This window comes from Eptatretus burgeri, chromosome 3 (genome assembly GCF_056783735.1).
Source record: "Eptatretus burgeri isolate ZD-2024b chromosome 3, Ebu_testis_v1, whole genome shotgun sequence".
NCBI classification, from domain to species: domain Eukaryota; kingdom Metazoa; phylum Chordata; class Myxini; order Myxiniformes; family Myxinidae; genus Eptatretus; species Eptatretus burgeri.
This window is the reverse complement of record NC_140963.1, coordinates 94,631,304-94,651,499: the sequence shown is the minus strand read 5'-3', so window position 1 is coordinate 94,651,499 and position 20,196 is coordinate 94,631,304. Positions and strand designations below refer to the sequence as shown.

Genomic DNA, 20,196 nt, shown 5'->3' with positions numbered 1-20,196 from the left:
CGCCTCTCAGCGGTGACGTCACACGTCGCCATGCAAAGAATGTAAAAATTAGAAAATTGCCAAAAATTCCCAAACCCCTCCGTCTGGAGCGATCTCACATAGCCCATGCTGTTCATCAGACCACAGAGCAACCGCTTGCCGAAAGTGGCGACAATCCGTCCAGTTGATTCGGAGGAGATTCGTCCACAAAATATGGCTTAGCGTATTAATAAAATAATCCCTGCACTGAACCCTGTCCATGGCATCTATGTCCTTGCTGAATTGTGGTGACCAAAACTGCACACAATATTCCAGATTGTGATCTTGGTTTCTTGGTTGATAAGGAACGGCTGGCTCGGCAAGCTGATTGATCATGGAACACACACCAGGGATCAGTTTTTTGTGTGAGTTTGTGTTTATGGCTGGCGATGAGATTATAAGGAAACCGTTTTTCTAATCACATAAAATAATTTTAAGTTTATCCATGGGAACGGCCAGTGCAGATCACATTATTATTATGACTGACAATTATTGTCCGATTGTTATTGTTAATATTATTATTAATATACTAGTACGTGCCCGTACGTGCGTGCATGTTTATCTCTCCATAATTTATCGAGAAAGTACAGAAATCGAGAAACAAAGAATACAGTAAGTCGAGAAATCGAGAAAAAATCGAGAAAGAATACAGTAAGTCATCACTATCCGGAAGTCCAAACGTTGTAACCTCTCTTCCCCATCAGCCACACCTTCGCAGCAACGTGTCCTGTCATTGGTAACTAAATGGCGCCCTTTCCCCATCGGCCACGCCTATGCAGCAACGTGTCCTGTCATTGGTTTGGTAAATAAATGGCCATAACTTGGGAACCACTTGTCTGATTAATATCAAACCTTTGAAAATGCACATACTCAGGTCCCCAGCAATTTACCTGGCAAGTTTCAATTGCATCGGACCAGTGGTTGTCGAGAAACAGCGGTCATACACACACACACACACACACACACACACACACACACACACACACACACACACACACACACACACACACACACACACACACACACACACACACATATTGCTGGAATTATAGATAGACTAGTACGTGCCCGTTAAAAAAAATAAAAAAAATAAAAATATATTCAAATTGCGACCAAGAAACAACCACACAGGCCGTTCCATCGCTCTGGCGTGCCCGTACGTTCGTGGCCCGGAAGTTCGCATATCGCAGTCACGATTATTCGCAATTTAGTTTTAATGGCCAATTATTCAATGAGCGCCAACGTATTTTGTCTTTTCGCCTTGTCATCGCAAGGAAAAACACAAAGAGAAGAGAAGAGAAAAAAAATTACTTCCTGCTTCGGAGCATACCAGCTCACTGTGATGTTACCGAAATTTACGCACCGTCTAATATGATAACGATCATAACTTGGGGCATTGTGTTTATCTATAAATGCGCATAAGAAATCGAGAAATTATTAGAATACACGAAGTCATCACTCTCCGGAAGTCCGTACGTTGTAACCCGTAATGGGGAACACGGCTGAGGTTCCCTTCCCCCAAGGCCCACGCCCACGCAGCAACGTGTCTTGTCATTGGTTGGTAAATAAATGGCCATAACTTGGGAAGCTCTTGGCCGATTAATATCAAACCTTGAAAAGGCACATCCTCAGGCCCCCAGCAATATATCTGGCAAGTTTCAATTAGATCGGACCAGTGGTTGTCTAGAAACAGCGGTCACAGACACAGACAGACACAGACAGACACAGACAGACAGACAGACAGACAGACAGACAGACAGACAGACAGACAGACAGACAGACAGACACAAACACACAAACACACAAACACACAAACACACAAACACACACACACAAACACACAAACACACACACACAAACACACACACACACACACACACACACACACACACACACACACACACACACACACACACACACACACACACACACACACACACACACACACACACACACACACTGCTGGAATGTTAGATAGATTATATTTATTATTTTTCTTTTTCCGCTGGCAATTTTCGGGTTCTTTCGCTTTAAAAATCATTTTCTCAGGAACGGCAAGTCCGATCGAAACGAAATTTTCACCACGGGTATGTATCTTTTTTGATAGCAAACGTAATAGTTGTGACGTCATAGCACCGTGTCCTGTCATTGGTTTGGTAAATAAATGACCATAACTTGGGAACCACTTGTCCCATTAATATCAAACCTTGAAAAGGCACATACTCAGGTCCCCAGCAATATACCTGGCAAGTTTCAATTAGATCGGACCAGTGGTTGTCGAGAAACAGCGGTCACAGACAGACAGACACATTGAGATTGCTTGAATTATAGATAGATTATGATTATTATTTTGCAATACTGCAATGTTAATATTTAACATTAATATGCTAGTTAATATCATTAGTCTGAGATATCCTTGGGAAAAGGGTACACGATAAGGTGGAACGACGCTCTATCTGCTGCATATACACCTTTTCCACGAAGGTGGGGGAGGCAACAAAATGGGAAATCCTCTGGAATTCTTTTTGCAATCGAGGCGAAAGCAACATCGGATAAACAAGTGTGAAAATAACACGAACTCCTCGAACTCGTGATACAAATTGAGGGTTCGGCGTTATACACGGTCGACATTAAAGAAGTCGCGACAACCTTTGCTTTCTGGAATTATGATCTGTAGTCCTCTTGGCAAGTTAAATTGGTTGAGAGTGCACAATGAATGACCGAATACATCGACAGGCATAATTAATTATGGAAACTTTTGATGTTTTATTAACGTCACCTAGCTTTTTGGGGGAGTTCAGCTGTTTAACCGGTGTGTGACAAGGACACTTGTGATTCAAGCCTGGTGTTGGCATCATGGTTCGGGTGGCTGGCTTGGGATCTTTGGGTCCTCAATTCGAGTCTCGTTCACCACTGAATTAACACCGGCTGGGATTGACTCAGCCTGTCATCCTTCTGAGGTCGGCGAAATGAGTACCAGTGTACTGGTATTTTAATGGTTGTATCGGCGCTGTTCCATGCCTGCATATGCAGTGCGGTATTCATCCTGATGAAGCAGAACTCGTATGGAAGGAAGGAGAAAGAGAATAAAAAAAATATCGTTGCGAATTGCCAATTGTTGAGTTTTTTTTTATTGTACATTTGATGATGGCCACGGCGGTATAGTTCGCAGCAGTTCTTCCGGAAATTTATTTTTGGCTTCCATTTCTCGGCATTACCATTTGTGCCAAAGTTAACTGTTTTTGGTTGTTGTTAATTTTCCGTTTCGTATATCTTAACTGAAGCTCGTTTGCGGTGACTGATCGGAAGGATCACGGAAGCGTCCATTCGTTGCGGAGTTAAGATGGCGCTTTCATCTGACTTCCTTCCATGGCCTAAAGAACACGCGCCTGGCCAGTTTTACACTTTCCCTGTTGGTGGATCTGTTGCTGATTTCGGACCAATCACTCGCACGCAGTAAGTCTACCGTCGAGTCAAGACAGACTGTCTTTAATATTCACGGAACATCGGATCTTATGGACTTCTGGTCTCGGTGTGATTCAGCAATCGCTCGATTTTGTAATTACACAAAAAATAATAATTCTCTCGTTGAGAATTCTAACTGCACAATTTTGTGTGTACGTTATTTACCATGATTATTATTTTACCTCGTTCATTCCTAATGTAACTGCCTTCTCAACTTTGGTCAGCATTTCCTTCGTGTAAAAGGCCTCTCCATACGATTGTCCGTAGTCATAGTAACCACGTTTGTCAGGGTGGCCACGCCCCCTGTCGGTGCGCAAATGAAGAAACTGCTTTGAGTTCTTGTTAAACATTCTCCATCGTCATTAAAACGATATCGAAGAAAAATTAATCAGGACATTAGAGATGGTCATTCGATACCATGTAACAAGGAAATGATACTACTATCACTACCACTACCACTACTACTACAGCCGCTATTATCCCACACCTTGTGAGGTCGGCTGAGATTATTTGGAAAATATATATATATATATATATATATATATATATATATATATATATATATATATATATATATGGAATAGGCAAAGCCGAGAAGTGAACATAGAATTCTTCTTACATTCGCTTCTTAAATATATCAAATTAAACAGTCTTTTTGCTATGAAAAAATAAATATTACCTTAACATTACCTTCACAACAACAACTACACCGCCGAGAACAGGATTGCATCTGCAAAAATAAATATTACCTTCACAACAACAACTACACCGCCTCGAACAGGATCTCATCAAAAAAAAAATATATTAGAAGCGAACATAGTATTCTTCTTGCATTCACTTCTGACTTTACCTAAGACTTATTCACAACTGTATACGCAATTTCCGGTTACTTCGGCCTGGATTCGGGATCAGCGATCAAATAACGTAAATCACGATTAAAAAATATTTTTTGATGATGCGGGAGATCTTCTTCTTCCTTCGGCTGCTCCCGTTCGGGGTCGCCACAGCGGATCATCCGTATGATCCGCATAGTGATTTGGCACATGTTTTACGCCGGATGCCCTTCCTGACGCAACCGTGGTCGCCTCTTACAACACAGGGATATGGTACACCTATTTTAACCGGGGTATACACTGGCACTCATTTCGCCAACCTTGAAAGGATGACAGGCTGAGTCAACCCCCTGGTGTATTAATTCAGTGGCTCAACGGGGCTTGAACTCAGGACCTTTTGGATCCCAAGCCACTGCCCTAACCACTGTGCCAACACCAGGCTTGATGATGCGGGAGATATCTTTATTAAAATCAGTGGAGGAAATGTACACCATGTCTGATATTATTTAGGTCTTTCATGTCTCCGACGATGCCTTTATCTCCCGGCATGCATCATTCCCCATGACCAAAACCAGAAACAAAAAAAAAACCAGAAACAAAAAAAAATAAAAAAACCGGAACCAAAAGGGTCATAGCCAACGACATGGATTCCAAATTGCTAGGGTATTGTGTTGTTGTTGTTTCCCATTCTCTCATGTGCATGCGTTCAGTAATATTCACAAGATAGAAATAAAACCCAATCGTGTTTATACATCGCACAGCATTGAAAAAGCACCAAAACAAAAGGGTCATAGCCAACGACACGGATTCCAAATTGCCAGGGGTATTGTGTTGTTGTTGTTGTTGTTGTTTCCTATTCTCTCATGTGCACGCGTTAAGTATGAAGCTCACTGCGTTCGCTATAAAAAATATGTATATATATATATTTTGGGCCCAATTTTTTCACGAACCAGCTGACCATCTCTGCCATTCGATCAGACATGATTTGGGCAGGAATTTGTAATTTCTTGAGGGTGTTGGGAATAACGTCCTCGTCTTCGTGAAAGACGCAATGAGACTTTGACGTCCACCAACTAATGCTCGCTGAAAATGCAACCAACTTTATATTGTTACGAATTTGGAAGCCTTGTGCACACAGACAGACAGCCGTCCCCAGAGCTGAGTTATTTTGATAAGTATGTGTTTCTAGTTAGAATCCATCCCCTGTGTCTAATGGGAATTGAGTGTACGTGCGCTGCGCAGTTATCTGAAAGATAGGATTTTTACATCACCTTCACCGACAACAGCACCTTCGCTCCATCCTGAGGCCATAGCGCTCGCGATGAGCGGAGTTCAAAAGGGCCTGGCCTCTCTCTCGCCTAATCAGGGAGATGCGAGCGAATTCCCCAGCGGTAGGCTAATGACCACAGCCCACGCAGGACCATATTCCTCTCCCTGTTTGAGGGAGCTGACGCTCCATTGTGACGCTCCGACACCCCCCCCCCTGACCAATCACGGGGACAACCGCTTTCCCCTGGCGAATGAGGGGTGCGGTGACTTGAGACACGCCCCCCCCCGACCTCGGCGGTAGAAGAAATGGACAGACGGCATAGTCACCGAGTGAGTCTACGCTGGTTCTTCTGGTCTCGTCCTGCCGCTGAGTCTGCGCTGGTCTCATCTTGCCACTGGGTCTGATCTCATCTCATCTCATCTCATCTCGTCGCTGGTCTGCGTCTGACTGCCCTGGTCTGTCTTGTGGCGACCGGAGCTCCGGGAAGGGGTGGACGTCCAGCCACGCACTCGCGGCCAGGTAGCCAGCTGTCCTGACTCCCAGCCGAACTATCCTCCGCGGCTGGAGAGCCAAATAATCACCCTTTGGATCCGTTTATCTTGGTTGTGCATCTGTGTGTGGGCCCGTCTATAAGTTGGATTTGTTAAGTGCTTTTGCTGTACATGATTGCATTGCTTAGTCGGTTTAACTCTGCTCTTCCATGTGCCTCCCCCCCCCCCTCTATTGTAAAGAAATATCCATTTTTTGAATGTTTCAGCTCATTTCTGCCCTTTCCTTCATTGGCTTAGCACGGTGTGTGTTGGGAGAATTAAAAAGGCCGTTGCTGCAGTAGTTGTGCATTTGGACCGACGGGACCTCGGCACCCATCCGCTCAGGTTACGCACAGGTCGAGCACAGTTACGGCTCGTCCCGTTCGAGTTCCGTCGAGGGTGTGAATTCCTCGGTTGCTCGCCACGTGGGCCTCTCGGTATTTTGAAGTTTGGAAAATAACCCTGTGCCCATACGGTTGATTTATTGACGATTCACGGTCCTGTAAGAGACCCGTACCTTCGGAGTTGTCCGAGGGTAACTATCTGAATTCCAGGTGTTCGGTGGAGTTGACTCTGCTGCTCTAACTAGCGGTCGTGCTCGCAGCCGATACCCGGCCCACAACAATATGTCCATTCCACAGATTGAGACTTTGTCGAATGCAACGTTCTCAATTCGGCCTGTTAAGCACCACTCAGGTAATTGAACCCACACTCGATAGCTGAAAGGGATGTGCAGCATCCTGGCAGATTTTCAACCGCATCCTTGTCCCTTGGAATTTACACATCTCAAAAGGAAACGATCAATTATATGATTGATGTCAAAGAACTACAGGTAGATCTAACAATAACTACAGTATTTCGTTATACAGTACTTATTGTTGACATGCAGTAGTGGCCAAAAACATTGGCACCCTTGCACTTTTTTCAAATAATGCACCATTTCTTTCAGCAAATTGTTGAAATTTAAAAATATTTTGGTATCTACATATGTATTTCTTTGGTTTGCAGTGGACCAAAGCTGAAAAAAACGACAATCTTTACCTATTTCTCACAGGAATCCGAAAATGGCCCGGACAATATTATTGGCACCTTTTAGAAGTTGTTCGAAATAAAACAGCAGTTGGGAGAAGGCACCCTTCAAATCTAGGAGAACTGGAGCAGTTTGCACAAGAAGAGTGGGTCAAACTACCAGTCGAGAGGTGTAGGAAGCTCATTCATGGCTATAGGAAGTGCTTGACTGAAGTTATTTTGTCCAAAGGCTGCACGACCAAATATTTAGTCAATAATAGGGTGTGAATAATTTTGTCAATGCCATTTCTTTTTATTTTCTGATTTAAAAGGATATACAGTGCTCCCTCGCTATATCGCGGTTCACTTTTCGCGGCTTCACTACATCGCGGGTTTTCAAGTAGAAGTAGAAGAGTAGAAGTCGCCTCCAGCAGAAGAGATTTAATGCTCTTCTTGGCTGTGCAGTACTACATTCATCTCATCATCGTCATCTTCATCGTCATCTGTACTGCACAGCTATCATCATCATCATCATATCTTCAGAGGTCAGTACCCATAATACGTTTTTTTATATTTTATAGTACAATATAGTATTTTTAAAATTATTTTTGGTCTTAGGCTTTGCAGCCCCATGAAGTCGCATTTCCGATGAAATTTTTTTTTAAAAATAACTGATTAAATGTGTGGGGAAGGTTAATAAGAGTGTGTGGATGCTGTATAATGGTTTAAAATACGTTTAAAATGTGTTTCAATAATTAAATTACTATGTGGTTTCTACTTCGCGGATTTTCACCTATTGCGGGTGGGTCTGGAACGCATTAACTGCGATAGGTGAGGGAGCACTGTATTGAGTTCTGAATCAAAAACAAAGGTTCTGTTATATAACAGTGAAATAAAGAATTGTGGAGACAAAATACTTTTGTCAGTTTCAACTTATTTATAGAGATAATTGTGAGTGATTTGAAAAAAGTGCAAGGGTGACAATCACTCCTTCAATGATGTGATTTGACATTTGTTTTTGCTTTTGCAATTTTTTTTTTTTTTTTACAGCACTCGTCATTTGACCTTGAGCACCAGCATGTGACCGCAAATGAGCAGTCGTATCGAAATCGAAACCGGGCACATGCCGAGGCTCGGGGTCCGTTGTGCCTGATAAAGCCTTCGGGGAAACATTGTCTGAGGCTCGGTCTGCTCTCGCTTTTTTGCTCAAATTAGCAGTCTATCTCGTTTTTATCTTGCCAAAACGAAGTTTTTGCAAGATATGTTAGTCAGCTTGTATGTTTTTATTTATTTTTTATTTTTATTTTTTATTTTTATCTTGCCAAAACGAAGTTTTTGCAAGATATGTTAGTCAGCTTGTATGTTTTTTTTTCTTTTTCTTTTTTTTTGTCTGTAATCACATATAAAAAATTCTGCAGAGCACAGTGATCATTGGAAATTTTTGTATATCAGAGGCCTATAGAGGTCCCTTTCAGTACACAAAATTTTGAAGGTCAAGGTAAAAGGTCAAGCTCACTTTGTCGCAAATCAGGGGAGTCGACGAAACCCTTATTTTTTGAGTAATTTTGATCGGATAGTCTTCAAACTTCATGGGAATATAGTTCATGGTCTGTCGCTCAGCTGATTAATTTTTGGTGGCGATTGGCCTTGACCTTCATGGTTAGCGCCTGAGGTCAAACATATTTGACCCCACGGTCAAATTTTCAAGTTTTAGGAACCATATCGTGTAGTACCTCAAATTGAACACCTCGATGAGTGCTTTCTAGATATGTCAAGCTTGAGACATTATGACGTCATTTGGTGACGTTATGAGGCAAAAGCATATTTTTCATGGTTACTCTGTAGAACGATTCTCATCGGAATCTCTCGTAGGCAGATATTCCTCAAGGAGTCGCTCCTGGTGGATAGCAGCTCTGTTCACCTCAGTGTGACCTCAAAGAAGTCACACGTGGTCACCTTTTGGCAAGATATGGGTCACCCTGCGAGTGACATTGGTTTATTTTTTTGTTTGTTTGTTTGTTTGTCTGTAATCACGTATAAAAAATTCTGCAGAGCACAGTTATCATCGGAATTTTTTGTAACTTCGCATATCAGAGGCTTTTAGAGGTCCCTTTCAGTGCACAAAATTTTGAAGGTCAAAGGTCACGGTCACTTTGGCGCAAATCAGAGGAGTCGACGAAACCCTTATTTTTTGAGTAATTTTGATCGGATCGTCTTCAAACTTCATGGGAGTATAGTTCATGGTCTGGCGCTCAGCTGATTATTTTTTGGTGGCGATTGGCCTTGACCTTCATATGGTTTTTTTTGGGTTTTTTTTGGTCTGTAATCACGTATAAATCACTCTGCAGAGCACAGTTATCATTGGAAATTTTTGTAACTTCACATATCAGAGGCCTATAGAGGTCCTTTTCAGTGCACAAAATTTTGAAGGTCAAGGTCACTTTGTCGCAAATCAGGGGAGTCGAGGAAACCGTTATTTTTTTGAGTAATTTTGATCGAATCATCTTCAAACTTCATGGGAATATAGTTCATGGTCTGGCGCTCAGCTGATTAATTTTTGGTGGCGATTGGCCTTGACCTTCATGGTTAGCGCCGAAGGTCAAACATATTTGACCCCAAGGTCAAATTTTCAAGTTTTAGGAACCATATCGTGTTGTACCTCAAATTGAACACCTTGATGAGTGCTTTCTAGATATGTTAAGTTTGAGACATTATGACGTGATTTGGTGACGTTATGAGGCAAAAGCATATTTTTAATGGTTACTCTGTAGAACGATTCTCATCGGAATCTCTCGTAGGCAGATATTCCTCAAGGAGTCGTTCCTGGTGGATAGCAGCTCTGTTCACCTCAGTGTGACCTTTAAGAAGTCACACGTGGTCACCTTTTGGCAAGATACGGGTCACCCTGCAGGTGACATTGGTTTATTTTACTTTTGGTTGGAAGCGTCTTCATGTATGTATGTATGTATGTATATATGTATGTATATATATATACACATATATATATATATATATATATATATATATATATATATATATATATATATATATATATATATATATATACACATATATATATATATATATATATATATATATATATATATATATACACATATATATATATATATATACATACTGTTACGGATGTGGAAATTCGAAAACCACCATTCAGGTCCCGTAGGTAAGCTAACTCTAAGTACATGTGTAGTTAGCCCCAAACCCGTTGTTTAGAGGGAATTTATGTGATTCATTCGGGCTGCGACGCTTTGAGATAGCCGTTTTTCTGTTCTATCTTTATTTTGAACCAACCACGTCTCAACCGCCATAACCATCAAACCACCACCGATTAGACCCTCCACCACCCTCACCTCTCTCCTTCTACGGCCATTCCCGCACCACCTGTGAACACTGAGCGTCGGGCTGTCTTGGGCTCGTTGAAGCGATACGCACCGAGCCGCGAGTGCAAATAGTGGCCTTTCCGAGGAAGAATTCGGATCAAGAATGCTACACGCCCACTTCTGATCCGTCCAATCAGCAAGCGCGGAGCGGCTTGGCCCCGCCTCCAGGCGCATCCGTATGAAATCAAAATATGCAAATTCTAGGATCAGGGGAGGTTCACGCCCACTTTTCCTCCGTCCAATGGGCGAGCATGGCTCTGCCCCCAAGCTCATCCTGATCCGGAAATTTGCATATTGGTTCTCCTGCCGGCCTATAAAACACCGAGCGCGAGGCAGAGTTTGGGCAGAGTCAGTTTGGAAGAGCAGAGTGTGGCAGCAGCGGAGTCGGGAGGCGAAGGCATCGAGTTGGGTTCTGCAGTCGGCTGAGGAGAGTTGTGGCAAGAGGCCAAGGAGCTCGGGTCCGAGGCGAGAAGGACTGCAGTCGGCGACGACGTCGCGGCGGGAGATCGCTCGTCGCGGGACCCAAGCCAGCCAGCCATTCTCCCTCCCCCAGAGCATCAACAATTCCCCCTTTTGCCCCGCGCTGAGATAGTGCAACAAGGGGGCCCCGTTCCCACCCCACTCCAAACGTCGTGCCAATGAAACCTGCGAAGGAGCACGGAGTCGGAGCACAGCCACGCGGCCACGTCTGCGGCTCGTCCGCCAACGCGCCACGAGGACACGGGTAGGACCCACCCGGTCTCGCGGACCTGGCCGCTCCTTCAGCTCCCGCGCACATATTGGCCTACAGGTCCGTCTGCCCCCTTGTCTATGAGGGTGGCTTCTTTCCTTTGCTTTTGAGTAAATGTGTGTCGGCGCCGTGTCTTGTAAAGTAGAACTGTGTAAGTGTTGCCGTGTGTACGCGTATTCGGTTGTTACTCTGCAACCTTGTTTCTTTTGTTTTCCTGATATAGGTGCATTCTGACTGGCTGTATATGTGTGCTTTCCGTGTGTCGTGTAATAAATGTGCATTGTGTGAACTTTTTTCCCGTTTCGCTTCGTCTTTTCTTTATTGACTCTCCATCCTGCTTCACGTAAAGGGTTTGTAGTGGGCTTAATACGCCCAATAATTAATCGGAACCGCCGAGTTCGACGATAACACCGCTCAGTTATCCCGATAGCACGGAACGGACCGCTTAGGCGGTTCGTGTCCGGAGTCAGCCTGCAGCGAGGTACGATCGCCCGGTCGACCATCCATGCAGGTACTTAGGTGGATCGAATTTGGCGAGCAACCCTATCCTGCACGGGTGGGCAATTGGCACGGTCGTGGTGGGGTTAAACCCCCACCCGTGACTAGCTCCCGGCGTTGTTCCGAGAGGGTCACGACAGAATTGTCCGTTCCGGTGGGTGAGGCGGCCGCCATTCGAGTCGAGCGGCCGATCGCATGCCGGCGAGCGCGAATTCGCAACAATACAGTCATGCGCCACTTAACAACAGGGTTACGTTCTGAGAAACGCGTCGTTAAGCGACGTCGTCGTTGTGCGAACATCATTTTTTTTTTTCATTTTCGTTTTCGAACATCGTGCTGACACAAACAAAGACACCTAAGCTATATGGTGTAGCTTATTGCTCCTCGGATAAAAACCTGTACAGCATGTTACTGCACTGAATACTGTCGGCAATTGTAACACCAAGAGACAGAAGACACGTTAGATTTACCTTTGTGCAGTTCATGACAGCCATCAGTGTTGTTAGCAGCAGCTTACAACCTCCTCTCGCATCGATTTTCGAAAGGTGAATAAATAGCGTTTGGATTTTATAAATACGTAATCATTGCATCAATGTTATAATTTACAAATGAATAAACGAGCACCTGTCAATTGTGATATTTTCGGAACAGTGCGATTGTTTTAACAACATAAAAAGCTTCCCCAAAAAAAAATTTATTTTAATTGACGAACAACAACGATTTATTCGCGGAATTCTTAAATTCAAAGGTAATTTACTTGCTTGAAGGTAAACGTGGAAACATTTCTTCCGTTTGAAAGCCGATTTCCTTGAATCCCGATTTAGCACGATCCTGTTTTTTTTCGCGATGACATTTTATGGACCTCAACGATCGCATTATAACAGGGCCACACTGTCGTTGTTTATTATCATTTTGAGGTAATATGTTCTGTAGAGTGTACATAATTGTATGTGATATTTTTATACGAGGCTACATCACTCTGCGAGCGGAATTTTTCAGCGACATTTTTTTCTTTTTCAGAGCTGGCAGACCCGTCGTATATGCGATCCGTCGTTGCCCGGAACGTCGTTAAGCGGCGCATGACTGTGTGTGTGTGTGTGTGTGTGTGTGTGTGTGTGTGTGTGTGTGTGTGTGTGTGTGTGGGGGTGTGTGTGTGTGTGTGTGTGTGTGTGTGTGTGTGTGTGTGTGTGTATGTATGTATGTATGTATGTATGTATGTATGTATGTATGTATATATATGTATATATATATATATATATATTGTTACGAATTCGGAATTCGATCGCACAAAACATTCTGGTTCCGTTAGCTCAGATATGTCGATAAGTGCATGTTCTATAGATAGGTCACCTTCCATTGTTTAATGGGTAGAAATCGATTAAATGCGCTGTGATTTAATTTAATAGTTCGGGAGCGATCACAACACAGAGGAAGACGCCCCTCCCCCTCTTCTGCGAAGAGGAAGAAGAGCCCTCCCGTCCTGAATCACGGGACGTAAACAACTCCCTCCCACCCGTGATTGAGCGGGGGATGAAGCACGAGGGCATGAGTCACGCCGGGAGCGGGGGAGGGGCCGATAAGAATCAGGAAGAGATCCTCAGCTTTGTTCGTTTTTTAGTAGTAAGCTTCGGCTTCTGCTTGGCTCGGGTTAGGGTTGAAGGCTTTTTGCTTCGGCTTGGCTTTTAGCAGGCCTTCAGGTTCTGCTTGGCGACGGTTGAGACTTTTGGTTCAGTGAGCTTCTTGCTTCTGCTTGGCGAGGTGGAGGCTTTTTGGAGAGCTTTTTGCTTTGGCTTGGCTCTTCAGCAGGCCTTCGGGTTCTGCTTGGCTCGGTTCGCTTTTTGGGCTCTGGCTTGGTTCGTCGAAGAGAGTCGGCTGCTTTGTTCATCGGGAGAGAGTTGAGCTGGTTGCTCGGCTCGAGTTGCTGGTGGTTGCTTCTTGTTCTTGTTTCATGTTGAGAGGCTTTGTTCATCGGAAGAGAGTTTTGCTGGTTGCTCGGCTCGGAGCTCTTTGTTCTCATTTTGGCTCCCAGCTTGGTGCGACTCCTTGGCCTCATCTTGGAGGTGGTTCTTCGAGGAAGCGACGCATTGACGGGAAGGATCAGCGCCTCGTCTCACCAGCACGTGTTCAGAAGCGCGAGAGGATTTGCTGGAGCTCGGGAAGGATCGCGGCTCACGGCGATTGGATCCAGCTCGCTCTCGCTGGAGCCCGGGTCCGAACGGCTTGAAGACCACATGAGGTGGAGAGGTTCGAGATAGGTTCTGGGTTTCAGCTCATCTGTCCTCTGAGTTGAAGTCCTGATTAAAGGCATCAGCCACCATTTCTTGGGTGTGTGTTTGCGTACGAGTGTTTGTGGGCCCGTCTAATAAGTAGGAAACTGTTAAGTGCCTGTATTGTATTTGCATTACATTTCATAGTGGAACTCGGCTGTAGGTTTTTGCTCGTGTCTTTTTCCCCATCCCCCCCATTCATTGCATTGCCTGTGTTTAAATAAATGTTCCCCATTGTTAAATGTCACCTGCTCGTAGCGTCCCTTCCTCACATTGACTGCCATGGAGCGTTCGGAATGTTAGCTGGTTTTTAACACCGATAAGATAATCGTGTCCGACGGGGCTTGGCAATATACTGTATAACCGCTCGGCAATCGCAAACAGAAAGAGATGCTTAAGCGGCTCGTTTTCGTGCAGGCTCCGTTGAGGTGTAGATCCCTGCATTTCTGTCTTCGTGAATAATTAGGTACATCGATAATTCGGCGATTGACCCTGTAGCGCGTGGACAGAAGAGTTGGCTGATCTATGGTGTGGTTAACAACACCCGTAGCTGGGTTTCGGCGTTGATCCGGAAGCTACGACTGGATTGCTCGTTCGGTGGACGCGCGGCCTGGCTTGGGTTGATAAGGTCCTGCGCACGCCGAACGGGCGGAAATCCACAACACTGGTGTCAGGAAGTGGGATTCAGAATCATCCCCCTCCACACTAAATTAACGGGAATCGGACCAAGGGTGTGTAGAGCGACCCTCTGTTCCCATTAAATTATGAGCATACAAATTGTTATTTCCGATCTTCAAAATGGCAGCTCAAGGCGAGCGGGGGCAGGAGGGATTAGAAATAGATTTAGAATTAAAAGAATCTATGGCTCAGGACAAGATCACATGCAGGACTAGGTTATGCAGGTTGACTGAACCCCACAAATAAATGAAGAGTCCGAAATGGGTGCAGCGGCAGGGGCCACAGTGTATAACACCCCCACCCCCAACTCCTCTGTCAAATTCGCTCCCCGGTCCCTGGCGGATCCGCGCCCGATAATGGCGAATTGACTGCCACGGGGTTATTTGACGTGAGAGAGATGTTTGAGGCGTTGATGAAGGGAATAAATGCCAAGATGGAGGCAATGGAAAGTATAATAATTACAAATGCGCAAGAAATGAATGGCAACATGGATGCAATGAGGGGTGAGATGCAAACGCAGCGGGGTGAAATGCAAAGCTTGGGGCGAAGCCTCCAAGAAGGGCAGAAGGCAATAAGGACGGGCATCAGAGGAATCATGGCAACGCCACGTGACAGAGACTCCGAACCAACGAGGGGGATTGTGGATGGTGTCGGACCCGCGATGGAGACGGAGAAATTAAGGGAGGTTGAGGTGACTAGAGACGCCGTCACGTTGATAAGGGAGACGTGTTTGGCGAGACTCGTGACGGTGACAGAGAGGGAAAAATTAAATGGGGTGACTGAGACGTGTACGAGACTCGTCGGGACGAAGGAGATAATAAAGGAGAAAACGGAGGTAATGAATGAGGTGACGGAATTCACAGAGACACGAAGGGAGACGCAAGAATTAAAATAAATAATAGAGATAGAGGGTGAATTGGATGAAAGTAAAGACGAACACACACAGGTGGAGTTAGCGAGGGACAATGAGGGGAGCTCGGGGAATGTTTGGTGGCCCGGTGTAAGCAGCAGGATGACCTCCTTCAGGAACGAGGGGAGGGAATATGCCCCCTTGAAGCGGACCACGACGAGGTGAGTCCGGTCGTGCCGAACGAGGTAGAGCGGATGAGTGCTGTTAATGGGTACACGCGGAGCTTGGGGTATATGGAGGCCCTGGGACCCCTTATGGTAGCGCGAATCCCCAGTGTAATTGTTCTGGTCTGTGTGGTTACGAGTGTGGCGAAATGCGTGTTGAAACGCGCGCATAGCGTGAGTGAAATGGCGTGCGTGGAAATGGACAGACGGGTCCAGACAAGGGACAGGAACAGCGAGCCGAAAGGGCCGCTTGTAGCCGTTTCGAGAACCACGCCGGTTTCATGGGACGTCTTGTGCGGGGCCCTTTCGGCAGGTAGCGAACGGCCCTCGCGTGAGTGTTTTCACACAGGGAATCCGGCATTTTAATGTCCCGCGTATCGAAAAAGGCCATCACGAGGACTGTTAAGATGACGAGTGTTAGGTGGATTTGGAACACGCGGGTCCCCACGTGGACGCGTGTTCGGGACATTTCGTGCTGCTTATCGCGTGTTCTGTTTGCGGAGCATGCGGAACGGGTTTCCGAGACATTACGCGCGCGCCAGCTGCAGGCTCGGTGCGCATGTGACGTCATCGGCAGGAATCTCGCGGCACGAATGCCGGACAAACAGCGCACCTCCCGCGTTTGTAATTCCCCGCGAGCGAGCGCTATTCGGAATTGGCGGAGTGACGTCATTGCCGCACGGATTGGCCGTTGAAGAGGACGTCGGTAACGCCCGTAAGGACGAACGGGCGTACCATAAACCACCGGCATGGAGATGCAGAGAAGGAGGAAAAGCCTCGCTTCCAGTATACAGGAGCCCTGGGCAAGGGGCACAGGAAGACTACTAGTTAGAGTTAGTTAGACCGGCTTCATGGGGACATGGGTTGTTCCTCATGGAGCCCGTGGAATGGATTAGTTGGAGGGATTTCAGTTTAGATTTAGGAAATGGGAATTTTTGGAGACATGGACAGACTGGAAATGTGTAGTGGAGACGTAGCTTGGCTAAGTAGAGTAAATGGAACGTGCATGAGTTTTAAGGGATGACGAGGGAGCACGAGTTTGTCAGGGGATTTAATTAGGAAGGATGGCAGTATAGAGTGTTGGTGCGAGTTGTGAAATGGGAAGTGTGTGAGGAATGAGTGTGTGAGACAGCGGGCCCAAGTCTGTGAGTGGAGTGAATGTGGTATGCATGGTGCGCTGTTTGATTGGGGGGAGGAGTGATTACCACCCAAGGGACCCCGGGGTCAGAGTAATGTTAGTTCGTGGGTTATCCAAATTAACAAAATGGAGGCCGTTTTGTTGTTTGTGTCGAGCGAAGGCACGAAACCCGTTTGGAGGGGTGCAGGAGTTCATGGACCGGCTGGGAGCGTGGCTGTGGAAAGGTGAGTTTTGTTTAGTGGGCACCCCGTGCACCGGAAAAGTCGGCCAGAGTCGGCCAAAGGCCCAAGAGGGGCGGGATAGTGTAGTGGCCATGTGCAACTCGTCGGAAACGGGACCCGTAGCGCCAGAATGCCACGGGGGCAGCGTAGTGGGGCATGGGCGACCCTCGGAAAGGGACTCGGGGCACCAACACGCCACATGGGCATCGGAGGGGGGCAATGCCAGAGAGGGCAACCCCCCGCATTCATAGGGAGCAGCTGGGCTCGGAGGCAGCCTGCAGGCCTGGGGGTGCCATGGTTAGAGTTCGGCAGAGGGGGAGTTCCTGCCAGTTGAGCCATGCTGCCCAGCCAAGAAATTGTGCGAGGGCACGAATGAAAATTTAAGGGTAAGGCCCAAATTTATAATGGACACCAACACAGACGACGGGAATCATTGCTTTTAGAACTGATAGTTTTAAAGTGTGAGGCGTTTTTGGAAAGCCCCGGGGTAGTTTCAGGTGTAATAAATGTTAGGGTATTTCGGAGATGTACCCCTTCGCACCATCCATCCCTTTGCTCGTTGTAGGCCGCTGGACCCACCTTGGTAGATCGCTGAACTCTGAGTAGGCCATTCTGAGGCTTTGTTGGGCCTCGAGACAGGATACCAGTTCTTCCTATCCCCCTCTAAATAGGATTTTAGGGGTTGGGAGTCGGCTATGTTGCCGAGAAATGTTAGCCGGACAGAGACAATAAAGGGGGTTCGGGAGACAATTATAAATGGGAAATAAAAATAAAGAGGGGCTAAATTTTGTTGTGTTTTGTGGCAAATTAAGGGAGTGGGTATGGACAGAGATAGGTGAAGGCGACATAGAGAGGGGGTGGGGGGAGACAGTAGGCTTGGTCCGAGCCCGCCTTCAGAGCGGCCGGCACCACCGCACTCCCTCCAGACCTGATGGAACCACACCAGAGGCTGGCCAGCTTCACCTGCCGGCCTGTTGTGCTGCAGTCGCCTGTTCTGCATGGGCTTGCCTTGCCATGCCTCGTTTGCCTGCCTCTGCCATGAACCCCGTGCCTGCTGCCCTTGTTTGTTTTTGCCCCTGTGTCCATCCATCACCATGTGCGCCAGGATCATCCAGTTTTGAGGACTGTCCTACAGGCAGCCCCACCCGGGGACTGCATTGAGCAGCCTGTGCACCATGTTTTGCATCCATCCCGTCCATTCTGTGTTTTTGATACCATCTCCATCCATTCCCCTGCACCAATGACTTTGAAATGACTTTTACCTTTTCCCTTTCACAGATCACAGGTCCTGGGCCATGGTTCGTGTAATGTAATGGATAAGTTAAATAAAAATTGTTGATAAGTTGAAACCCACCTGCATGTTTGTTTTAGCGCTGGCAATTTTCATTAAGTTGTCCGAATGAGTCTGTGAGAGTTTGTTTAGTTAGTTACGCAGCGCATTAGGTTATTTATTTTTTGGGACACGTATAAAGAAATGTCGCACTCAGGGATCCGAAGGTAAAACGTACTAGGGGAAAACTTACACATGCTGATCACACGAAAATTTGACGACTCGGGACGAGTCTATAAATAGGGGAGGGGGTAGTGTTACGAATTTGGAATTCGATCACACACAACATTCAGGTTCCTTTAGCTCAGATGTCGATAAGTGCATGTTCTACAGATGGGTCACCTTCCATTGTTTAATGGGCAGAAATTGATTAAATGCGCTGTGATTTAATTTAATAGTTAGGGAGCGATCACAACAGAGAGGAACACGCCCCTCCCCCTCTTCTGCGAAGAGGAAGAAGAGCCCTCCCGTCCTGAATCACGGGACGGAAATAACTCCCTACCACCCGTGGTTGAGCAGGGGATGGAGCACGAGGGCATGAGTCACGCAGGGAGCGGGGGAGGGGGCCGATAAGAATAAGGAAGAGATCCTCGGCTTTGTTCGTTTTTCAGTAGTAAGCGGCGGCTTCTGCTTGGCTTGGGTTTGGGTTGAAGGCTTATTGAAGGTTTTTTGCTTCGGCTTGGCTTTTAGCAGGCCTTCGGGTTCTGCTTTGCGAGGGTTGAGACTTTTAGTTCAGTGAGCTTCTTGCTTCTGCTTGGCGAGGTGGAGGCTTTTTGGAGAGCTTTTTGCTTCGGATTGGCTTTTCAGCAGGCCTTCATGTTCTGCTTGGCTCGGTTTGCTTTTTTGGCTCTGGCTTGGTTCATCGAAGAGAGTCGGCTGCTTTGTTCATCAGGAGAGAGTTGAGCTGGTTGCTCGGCTCGAGTTGCTGGTGGTTGCTTCTTGATCCTGGTTCGTGTTTTGAGAGGCTTTGTTCATTGGAAGAGAGTTTATCTGGTTGCTCGGCTCGGAGCTCTTTGTTCTCCGCTTGGCTCCCGACTTGGTGCGACTCCTTGGCCTCATCTTGGAGGTGGTTATTCGAGGAAGTGACACATCAACTAGAAGGATCGGCGCCTCGTCTCACCAGCACGTGTTCAGAAGCACGAGAGGATTCGCTGGAGCTCGGGAAGGATCGCGGCTCACGGCGATTGGATCCAGCTCGCTCTCGCTGGAGCCTGGGTCCGAACAGCTTTGAAGACCACATGAGGTGGAGAGGTTCGAGATAGGTTCTGGGTTTCAGCTCATCTGTCCTCTGATTTGAAGTCCTGATTAAAGGCATCAGCCACCATTTCTTGGGTGTGTGTTTGCGTACGAGTGTTTGTGGGCCCGTCTAATAAGTAGGAAACTGTTAAGTGCCTGTATTGTATTTGCTTTACATTTCATAGTAGAACTCTGCTGTAGGTTTTTGCTCGTGTCTTTTTTCCCATCCCCCCCATTCATTGATTTGCCTGTGTTCAAATAAATGTCCCCATTGTTAAATGTCACCTGCTCGTAGCGTCCCTTCCTCACATTGACTGCCATGGAGCGTTCGGAATGTTAGCTGGTTTTTAACACCGATAAGATAATCGTGTCCGGGGCTTGGCGATATATAACTGCTCGGTAATAGCAAATGGAACGAGCTGCTTAAGCGGCTCGTTTTCATGCTGACTCCGTTGAGGTGTAGATCCCCGGCATTTCTGTCTGCGTGAATAATTAGGTA

At 46.3% G+C, this 20,196-nt stretch overlaps 1 protein-coding gene across 1 annotated transcript in view; it reads left to right on the top strand.

Moving 5' to 3' along the window:
* The first annotated feature begins 3,297 nt into the window (after window positions 1-3,297).
* The window catches only part of PSMB4 (proteasome 20S subunit beta 4), a 31,601-nt gene continuing 14,702 nt past the window's right edge, over window positions 3,298-20,196 (top strand). Inside the window, exon 1 of the mRNA XM_085874600.1 lies at window positions 3,298-3,474. Coding sequence (XP_085730726.1) covers window positions 3,362-3,474 — 113 coding nt within the window. The 5' untranslated portion in view covers window positions 3,298-3,361. The remainder of the gene's footprint in view (window positions 3,475-20,196) is intronic.